The sequence below is a fragment of the Pundamilia nyererei genome, unplaced genomic scaffold, assembly GCF_000239375.1.
Source record: "Pundamilia nyererei isolate P.nyererei 1_Seehausen unplaced genomic scaffold, PunNye1.0 scaffold00003, whole genome shotgun sequence".
NCBI classification, from domain to species: Eukaryota; Metazoa; Chordata; class Actinopteri; order Cichliformes; family Cichlidae; genus Pundamilia; species Pundamilia nyererei.
In genome coordinates, this window is record NW_005187404.1 from 1,020,347 (window position 1) to 1,031,316 (window position 10,970).

General features: G+C 43.8%; 1 protein-coding gene across 1 annotated transcript in view; it reads right to left on the reverse strand.

Annotated features, from left to right (window-relative positions):
• tiparp (TCDD-inducible poly(ADP-ribose) polymerase) overlaps positions 1–5,780 on the reverse strand; it is a 19,991-nt gene extending 14,211 nt beyond the window's left edge. The window contains exons 1-2 of the mRNA XM_005720555.2: positions 5,442–5,780; positions 3,378–4,421 (exon numbers count right to left, since the gene is read on the reverse strand). Coding sequence (XP_005720612.1) covers positions 3,378–4,396 — 1,019 coding nt within the window. The 5' untranslated portion in view covers positions 4,397–4,421; positions 5,442–5,780. The remainder of the gene's footprint in view (positions 1–3,377; positions 4,422–5,441) is intronic.
• Positions 5,781–10,970: the final 5,190 nt, after the last annotated feature.

The following is a 10,970-nucleotide window of genomic DNA, read 5'->3' on the forward strand; positions in this document are numbered from 1 at the left end:
GTGTGCACGCGTGTGTGTGTGTATGTGTGTGTGTGAGAGAGACAGAGAGAGAGAGTGTATTCATATATTCATATATGCCAGGAGTGAACATCAGTTTGAAACAGCTTTCAAATAGCATGTTTATTTTAGCCCATCTACTACAGTGTGTGTGTGTGCGCGTGTGTGTGTGCGCGCACACACGCGCGCGCACACACACACGCGCGCACACACACAGCAAGATGTCAAGTGCTAAAGTTCCTCCTTAAACAGATATTACAGGAAAAAGTTTGTATTTTGTTGTAAGTAACAGTTGTCACACAATCAGCTTGTAAAGTGAACACTATTCCTCACTCTCTCACACACACACACACACACACACACACACACACACACACACACGAACAACTGTACGGTGCAGGATTATTACAGTATAAGTTTTAGAAGCGATGACTGTGACATTCCTCCTCACTGCTGAGTTCATGACCAAGACGGATTAACCGGACTTCCATTCCTGCTTATCATATGGATGGGATTAACCTGTGTTATGGATCACACACACACACACACACACACACACACACACACACACACACACACACACACACACACACGAACAGCTCAGCACAGAACACACACACACACGCCCTGTAGTAGGCCATGCAAAACATAATCAGATGGAGATATACAAAAGCAGTCGTGCATTTTCTTTCCTGCCACACACGCGCGCGCGGCCAAAGGCCGAATGGGCCTGTGTCTCCATACCGACGACAGAGCTTGTTAAGTCATCTGCTCCTCTTTATACTGCTAACGATGTTATCATTTGGCTGCCGTAACCACGGTGACGCCTTCCACCCTGTGTGTGCGTGTGGCTGCTTGCGTGCATGAAAAGACAAGCTGGGTTGCATCTCTAAAGAAAGACGATCAAAAGAGCTCTCACACACACCCAATGCTACACAAAGCTTTTGGCTGAATGAGCTGATTTGTGTCGACGCTGCACGGCTAACCGACTTTCCCCCAGTTTGTGTGTCATCACTCGGCAGGCTGCTCCGCTTTCAGAGCCCCCGACCGATATTAAAGTTTGCCCATAGTGCACATAATCGAATCTGCCAGAGACGAGCTTATTTACGGTCCTTACCTGTGGTGTAAATAAAATCTATAATGGCCCATCTTAGAAAAATAAAAAGATCAAAACAAAACAAAAAAAACCCCAAAAAACCAAAAACCCAGAAACTGGCCACTGTTTACTTCTTGCCGATAAAAAGCTAAACACGCAAGAAAATGACTTATCTGGGATCATGTGAAAATGTTTTACGTTGTGTTTTCATTCAACCATCCACAAACAGTCAAACCTGTTTTAAGGGTCAGGGTTGGAGAATTCCTTTTTAGCCAAACTAAAAATGTATCCTCTGCTACTTGGGTATATTCACTTAAAAAATGGCAAAGATATATTAATAAATTAGCTTTTAACAAAACTCCAGTCATCAGAAGATACACCAGCATCAGACTAAAAAAGAAAACTGACTGAAATGCCTCAAAGTTTTTTTTTATGTAAAGAAAAACAAAAACAGTCATTACAGGATTATTCATATGATACAGAACTTCCACATATACACATTGAAAATGTGCTGGTAAAAAGTTTCTGTCGTTTCTGGTTGCCACTGCAGATTCAGTCAAGTGAGCCAGATGGTCCTGTCTTACTGTATGAGACACACTCAAAAGGCCTCTGAAGAATCTGGGTTGACACCACCAGGTGCATATCCTGTTTGTGGAGCAATATGCTCTTTGCATAGTTTCAGCTGAAAACATGAGTCAACAAGTCAAACACACACACACAAAAGTTGGTGCACACCTCAAAACCTGTGTGTGTGTGTGTGTGTGTGTGTGTGTGTGTGTGTGTGTGTGTGTGTGAGAGTGTGAGAGCAGCGTCCACAAAAGCATAAAAAAGAAAGAAAAACACATAGGTGCTTAAAGGGCTTTAAATGTGAGTGGGGGTGTGGATAGGGTTAATGCCTTAAGATTACACTATACTGACATAAAGTGCACTTGTAATTAGATCCACATTATGACATGAAAATGAGGGGAGGCCTCTAACTCGCAAACACTGCAGAAGAGATTGAAAGCTTAGGGTCAAACATGTGTACAAGTACCCTTTGTGTGTGTGACAGTGTGAATGTACTTGCATACAGTACAGTTTCACAGGAAGCAGTAGATGCTCCTTTGTGTCACCCCAATGGGGGCGAGGGAGAAAAAGACGTTTATCTCCGTCTGCTAAAAGGCGAGCGTGAGAGCACTGCGAGTCACTTTGCTTCTCTGTGCAGTTTATTCGTGCGAGTGTTTGCGTGCCAAGCAGTGCGTGTGTGAGTGTGGGTGCGAGTGTACACAGTGACACGCACGCTTATGACCGAGGGAAGAAGAGAAGCTGCCAAGTGCGTTTGTGTCACTGACCGCACAAGGCAGCTGGGGGTCACGCAAGTTCACGGCTTTCTGCATCGAGTGCTATAAAAAAAAAAAAAGAAAGAAAAGAAAAAGCCTCGCTTTTGACGGCTTTCTGGCCAATCACAGATCTGGGTTTGGAAGAAGGGAAGTGCAGGAAATAGATAACCGATATCAGGGCCATGCCTACACAAGGGTGTGATAGCTGTTCAAATAAAGAGATACAGTAAATGCAGGTGACACATTAACTAGAAGGACACACGGACCATGTGCATTATAAAGCTGTGAAAGCAACAGTCAGCATTGGGAGGAGCAGTCACTTGTCTGCAGTCCATCATCCACGTATGTACAGAACAGCTGTGCAGTGTTTTCAGTTTGTCACCAGTGGCAAAACCAAAGAGGAAACTCAGGTCTACAGTTTCCAACACTCTGAACCAGAAGTGGCTTAGACTATCACTTGCATGCAGCCTATCAGATTACTGCACCATTGTTGCTATGTCACAAATACCCATCGATCTAACACACAGTCCTTTCAGCAGCATGTTCAACACCAAATGGACTGGGGTGGTGGCAGTATTCTCCAATTTCAGCCCCGCTTATACAGAATGAGGATTTGGGTTAAAACTTGAAACGGTTTAATTGTCCACTTATATTGGAAATATTATAATTTATATGAAAACAATTGTCAGGAATAAAGAGAAATGCTGAAGGGTGATACTCTTGGGGCATGAATTGTGGTTTCACTTCCTACTTTCAATTGACTGAATGCAAAGTGAATTGTCCCATCACCCACAGACACAGATGGCAAAGATCCAACCAAAAAAACCCAAAAACAAAACAGAAATACTTTGATGCTGCTTCCCTCTGTAGCAGGGGTCCTGTATCTAACCAGGGAGTTTGTAGCACACATGCTACTGATTAACACAGAGTACAGGTTGCAGTAAACACTACAGCGGGATACTTACTGATACTTTAGCCTGACTTGCTCATTGTCAGGGTTGCAGTACAGTCTCTCCAGCTGTTCCTGGGAGTCATCTGCTATGCTCTGCCAGGTCTGGCTGCTGCTCTTGCGGATCTGCCAGTGGTAGGGCAGGACGGTGTGGTGGTGGGCACAGTCATTGCCATAAACGCACAGTCCTTGGAGGAAATCCACACAAATGTCCACTGAGTCTGACTGGTGTGTGTGATATTGGAGCTGAGTGAGCAGCTCAAAAACCAGATCCAGTGAGGCCTCTTCACTTTTGTCCTGAAATAGCACTCCTTTGTCAGGCTGCAGGAGGAGGGGGTCCGAGATTCCAGTGCAGTCTTTGACTGGAGGATTTGTTGCCCCAGAGGTTAGGAGGTCGTTGCTTTTGATTGCCCCCTCCTGGTGTGGAGGAACCTGGGGTGCAACTATGGGAGGTATATCCCTGCTGGGAGCTGTTATTGTCACCGCGCTACCAGACTCCCTGAGGCCCGGTTTCAGCTGGAAGCAGTCGGGGGAAGAATCGCTGATCTTAGGTCGCTCCCCTCGCCGAACAGTCTCATCCAGCTCCGTAGTAGTATCGGCTATTTCCACATCAACGTCCTGGGTGATCAACCCAGGCACACCGGCCCCAGCGGTGGCATTGTCAGCGGTGCCCCGGTCTTTGAGGCACACCTGGCCCAGGCAGTTCTGTTTCACTACAGCCGCTGCGCACAAATTCCCCGGAGTCCGGCCCGGCTGGTTCCGGGGAACAAACACCCCATCCCCGGAGACCAGCGTATCTGTGCTCAGCAAAGTAGTCAGTATAGGATCCTCCAGGGCTCGGTGGAGGCATTTGGCATCCAATTTCCTTTGTTTCTTCTTGAAATAAGGTTTCACCAAAGGTATTTTGTCCGAGAGCCCCACAATCTGTTGCTCCGTGAAATCTTCCCCTTCGTCCATATTCAAACTCACATCCAGGGTGATCCCGGTCGGCACACCATCTGTGGATTTCTGGAGAATGTGCAAAGTTTTGTCCATGAGCCTCTGTGAAAGCCCGTCAGTCCTGGGAGAAGGAGAAAGAGAAGAGAAAGAGGTAGTCATCAAAGACAACACCTATAATCCTTTAAGCCTAGTTTCCAAGGTGAAGTCATCCTAGCGCATAAAGAAATGATTAATAGTCTGTGTCGCTCGGACGAGGTATTAGCCCATATCATAAACTCATCTTTTCTTTCCTGGAAAGGAAAACCCTCACCCTCTATATACCGAAACGAAACCAGTTCACCCCCCTCCCTCCGCAGACCAAAACTGCTCTGGTCCCAGAATGACCCAGCACATGTTACACCACCATCATCATCATCATCTGCGGTCATTATAAACCCGTCCTTATAGGAATATTACAGGAACAGCCTGTTATACAGAGTCTCGTTAGTGAAGCAGCTTAGTGCAGTCAACAGGCCAACTGAAGCGGAAAAATATTACCTAATCCTACAGCAGGGAACTTGGGCTCCAGCCTCAGATTAATCATAAAAAAAAAAACGAGAACATATAATTGCAGTGTCTTATGCTTTTTCCTCCTCCTCCTTCTTGTGCCTTTCTTTGGTGTGCTGCTAACGTCATTCCTGCAATTACAGCTGCGTATCCGAACGGGAGCGATAAAATCATCAATTGTAACAAAACCTCCCTCTCCCGGGACGGTGTATTTTGATCACGGGAGTCCGATACGCGGCCCCTGCCGTCTACGTGCCGCTCACACGTCGCTGCTCGAGCAACTTTGCACGTACGCTTTACAGCTGACAAATACACACACAGTCCCATATATACACACAGAGACACACACGGCACCGCAAATGCCGAGCAGCGACAAAAGATAAGCGGGACACCCCGGAGACTTGTTTCAGCGCTCCGCTACACAAACGGCAGCTCTCGTCGTTCTTTAAGCAGAAACACTTGATCAGCAGACCAGGGGCTCTGCGGGCTGTCCGTGTGAGAGAAACACACAGAGAAGCACTGCAGCATGCCCAGCTTCCCCACAGGACAGCCCGCAGAGCCCCGGGTCTCTCACACCGAGGCGACAAAACCCTACCTGCGCGATAATGTCCTCCCCACTCCCCCCCGGTCTCGACGCTCTTTGGTGGGTAAAATCCAGTGCACTCATCGGAGAAGCTCCGGGGATAATAGTATCCGTGTCCGGGGCTAGACTGTTGTCCGGTTCGGTTGCTCTCGTCCTTCTGTTGTCCCCGACGCGTTCATACTACGTCTCTATTTCATGGTGTCTCCCTTTCTTTGTATCCTTCTGCCGGATAGGAAAAGGCGACTGAGAACAGAAGAGAGGAACGCACAGCTGTGGCGAGAGACGCTCTAACTGACTGCCCTCTCTCCCATCTTTGCACAACCTGGCCCCGCCCCCGTAACCTGTCAGAGGCGGGGTCTCCTCAAAGGAAGGCTGGGCTTCGGCTCGAAGGGAGGCGGGGCCGGAAACGCAGCATGAGAGTGTGGGGAAACCTCAGCGACCCCGGAAGTAGGTTTCTAAAAACAAACAAGCATTAACATACTGTTAAAGTTAATTGCAGCTCTTTGATGGAAAAATAATTAAATAATTTACATGTATCCATTCCAAGTAAAACAAGTAGATTAATGGTTTAAATTCAAATTCAATTTTTATTTGTCACACACACACACAACCATACACAGTATGACATGGGGGTGAAATGCCCCCATGGTTTAGGTAAAAAAAACTATATACTATATGAAAAGTGCTTTGGTAGGTTGCTGTAGTGAGTTTTGGAGCTATATTCTAAACCCACAAACCAAAACATTTCTATTTCTCCTTATTTTGCGGTTGTTTTAATTACCACAGCTGTGAAATAGTATTCTCCCTTTTGCTGATTTCACAGATTTCATTCTTTCTTACAGTGTGTGTCTTTCTGTCTGTCTTGTCTGTCTCTTTTCTTCACATTTATCACCCGTACATGTTTTAGATCAACAAACAAATTTATTAAGAGAAAAAAAGGTATCCAAACTAACCTGGCCCCATAAACCTAATAACTGGTTGTGTCAGCAATAACTTTCACAGCAAGAACTGTGATAACTGGCAATGAGTCTTTCACATCTTTTTGGCCCACTCATCTTTGTAGAATTGATCAGACTCATTGGAGGGTTTTTGAGCATGAACAGCCCGTTTGAGTAAGTGCGAAAGCATCGTAATGGGCCACTCACCCCCCTCCCCCTTCCCCTTTTTAAAAAAAATATTCAGAGATGGACTGCTGTGTTGCTGTTTTGAATCATTGTCCTGCTAAATAACCCAAGTGTACTTGAGTTTCAAGGTGTGAACCGATGAGCAGAGATTCTCTTTCAGGATTTTCTGGAGAGCAGAATTCATAGTTCCTTCAACTATGGCAGCCCCAGACCATCACACTACCAGAACCATGTTTGACTAATGATATGATACAGTTTTACAACAGATGAAATGGGACTCAATCTTCCAGAAACTTCAGTTTGTGTCTCATCCGTCCACAGAGTAGGTCCAAAAGTCTTGGGAACCATCAATATGTTTGTTGGCAAACATCATGATGGTTCCCCTTGTGTTCTTTTTGGTCAGCGGTGAATTTTTCCTCGGACCTCTCCCATGGATACCATTTTTGTCCAGTCTCTTTCTTATTATTAAATCTTGAACTCTGACCTTAACTGAGGTAAGTGAAGTCTTAAGGTCTTTAGATGATGGAAATCTTGTGGTTTAAGAAGAGATCAACATAAATTGAAGAAGAAGAAGCCACACGATGGCTTTATAAAGGACACAGTCAGTAAAGATTACATGCTTTAACAACACTGGCTGAGAGAACACAGCCTACTCATTTCATAACTGACATGCACTAGAATAGTAATCAATTTTACATAACAGAAACTGAGACAAGTGAGGCCTGCGGGTCTTTAGATGTTGTTCTGAGTTCTTTTGTGACCTTCTGGAAGAGTTGTTGATGCGCTCTTGGAGTGATTTTGGTCAGCCAGACACTCTTGAAGAGGTTCACCACTGTTCTGATTTTTCTTTATTTGTGTATAATGGTTCTCACCGTGGTTCACTGGAGACCCAAAGCCTTAAACAAACCTTTGTAACATTTTCCAAAGTGATAGATTTCAATTAATTTGTTTCTCATTTCTTTTTCTTTTCTTTTCTTTTTTAAATCAGGGCATGATGTGCTAATTTTTGAGATCTTTTCGCCTACTTCACTTTATCTGATTCAGGTTCAGAGAGTTCTTGATTCAACAGGTCTGCTAGTAATCAGGCCTTGATGTGGTTAGTGAAACTGAACTCAGTTTTCCAAATAAAGTGTTTAACCGCTCGGGTCATCTCTGTTTAATATTGTTTGATGATGTGAAACATGCAAATGTGACAACTTACAGCAGTGTAATGACTGTTAGAGATGATCTTAAAACTAGACAGAGGAACAGTGAAAATGCACAAGAAGTCCAAAAGATTAGAAAGTAAAGGACGTGAAGTAGTATCATATAAACACACTGAGACACAGTGAACCTGGGTTTAGCGTGTTCCTGTTATGTGTTGGACGGACTGCCAAAAAAAGTAATACAGTAAAGATGCACAATGCTGCCACATATGAAAATGAAGAAGAAGCAGCCACATGACAGCTGCATAAATGACGCAGTCAGTAAAGATTACATGCTTTAAGAACACTGCCTGAATGGTAATCGATTTTACATACAAGAAATTTGCTAAGTCAATATTTTGTCAGGCCTGTCTTATGTAAATATTTTATCATCCTGTCTTCTTTCGCATGAGACTAAGTGTGAAACCTGCTGAGGCATATGTAATTCACCCGCATATGAAGGGTGAGTCACTTTTTTATGATTACCTAGAATATATTGTTTCCCTTTAAGTATTGCAGGAAAAATTTGGCCACCCTGTGTGGCTAATCTGTCATGTTTCCATAAGGGAGTGTAATGTTTACTGACTGTGCATTGAGTCAGCTTCCCTCTCTGTGCTGTTTTACCAGAAGTAGTTTTTTAGGAACCTGCTGTGTGACACTGCCTTCCTGCCTCAGTTTCATCCTTCCAGCTTGCTCAGCCAAACCGTCTTTGGTTTCTAAAGGGTGCATTTCTCAATAGGAGCTATTCAATAACCACAAAATTCAAACTGCCAACGTATCTGTGCGTGTCAGAATGCAGACAATGGAGAGGGTGATCATTTCCATAAATCTAAATGCTCCGCCATGTTTCGCCTCACTGACAGTAACAGTGAGGTGGAACATTACGTCTCGCACATCTGTTTTTTTAATTGCTCTAAATAATAGTAAATGAAGCATCATATCCCCTTTAGGAGCTCTTTTTGAAATTAACTATTAATGACTCACTCAACAACATTCAAATCTGCTTATCTTTCATCTTCTTCCTTTATTAACTTCCTGAACTTAAATGTCAAAGGTCAACCCTTCCTGGAAAGTTGTTCAATTATTGATTTTTCCATGAGGTTATGTGTGTGTCCCACAGGTTGTGGTTCAAAAAGAGATCAACAGCTTCAGGATAAACACAGATGCGTCGAAGTAATTCCAATGAGGGTTAGTAATTGGGAAATTATAGGCTTGTCTCTGAAGGCACTTAACAACTGACGTATATGAGAATAATTGCCTGGCTGCATACCGACAGATCTTGAGCATTCCTCCTTGGCTGACATGCGCAACGATGGCCTGTTGTTCAAGTACCGACTTGCCTCTGAGGACGCCCTATAAAGGAGATACCTGCTTGCCTAATCCGTCTTGCTTGTTCTCTCAAGAAAGTCAGCAAGTGAACTGAACAAATGCAACAAAAAACACAGGGAGGGTCGTTTAATACATCTGGGAAGCAATGCTCTTAAGAAATAACTCAATAGCCTAAAGAAACATTGCAGGCATGTTATATAATCATGGATTAAAAGAATAACACAATGTACCACAGAGTACTGTATGGGAAAAAAACAGATTTGGCTATGTTCACGTGTACAGTGTCTTTCTGACTTGAAGTGAAATTGTTCCTGCTCTGACTCTTGATCAGTCCCTGTGGATAAATACACGTACACTCGGCTCCCTGAAAAATGAGGTGAAAGGTCATAGCTGCAGTTTGGAGTCTGTCAGGAGCAACAACACAGACCTGAATCTGTTTTAAAACCTGTGGTGGCTAAACACTCTGTCTGAAATAAAGTGTAGGAAAAAAAAGAAATTCTACATACAAACAGGGTACAGGTGATGTTTCACCCTCCACCCTTAGTCTTATCTGTTCACATGCCTGCACACAACACGATTACTGGAGGCAGATCAGTTAACACTGGGGCCAGCGTCTCAGCCTCGACACGCCTGTTTCGTGTCATGGAAACGCAGAAATCCATTTTATTGAGGCAATTTGACTGGCAGTGGAACCAATGGGAGCCATAAACAACGATGAAAGTCTCACTTTGTAATCGCTGTGATTACGGGCAGTAATTCGGTGTCTTTCATGTGAATCACAATGGATCACTTTTTTTTACACGTCTGCATAATGAGTTATTCCAGTTCTGTTGCTCATTACTTTTGCTGAAACAAAGCTCCTCAACGCGGGACTCTTAATGAGCTGTTCTGGCTTTATTCTCGGGGATCTGAATAATTCCTACACCCTGATAAGTTTCTATGATGTGACAGAGACGAGGAACTCAGGACTGTTTGTGCTCTATATGAGTAAAGTTCCACATATTTCTGACCTCCAACGCCCAAAACAGGTGCCTTATTTTTTTGATTCAGTGACTCAGCTTATACCATTCTTTCAGACTGAAACTGGTTTTGCGTGTTTGATACTACCTGATCTCTGTTTCATATGTCTAATTGTTTTCTTGCGACAGACGAGGTTGTGGGTGGGTTTTTAACTGCACTTAAAGATACTTGGAATATCTTGTCAGTACTTCTACATATGTTGTGTATAGTGTAACCTATTTTTTATTAGCTAGTCTTTTAATCCAGCCAAAGACACAACACGGCAGACGGCAAATTGTGTTTAGTGCCCACAAGAAAATGAAAGGTGTGTAAAAGTCACAGTGAGGTTATTACAGGTCTAAGCGATAGAAAAAAAATAATGCCCACATGATACTTCCATCTGAAATTAATTCATTTTTATCATCTGCATGAAACATCTGCCTTGTGTCTGCCTGCTCCGTGAACCATATCTAGTCAACAACCTGTCAAACAAAGTGAACTGATGATTTTTAAATGCAACCAGCCTGTAAGAGAGGAGGGTAGTGTCACCAGCGAGCTACCTGCAGCCTGCATCCACCCACGCACACAGCTGATCCGCGCTAAAATATTGCTTCTTGGTTTTCCTCTCATGTTAAAAAGATGCACTGATAATATCTTATTTGCAGGAAGGCTTTGATACATGATCATCTGTCAGAGATGTGTGCGTTTTTCTGAGTAGAGAGTGGCTGTAGCTCAGCAGGTAGAGCAGGTCATCTACTAATTGGAGGGCTGGTAGTTCAGGTCCTTGCTGCTCCAGTCTGCAGTCTGGGCAAAATATTGAACACCAGGTTGCTTTCCGATAGATGAATGTGTGTGAATGTTGCTATGTTGTATAAAGATCTCTGTGTGCTCCAGTAGAGTAGAAA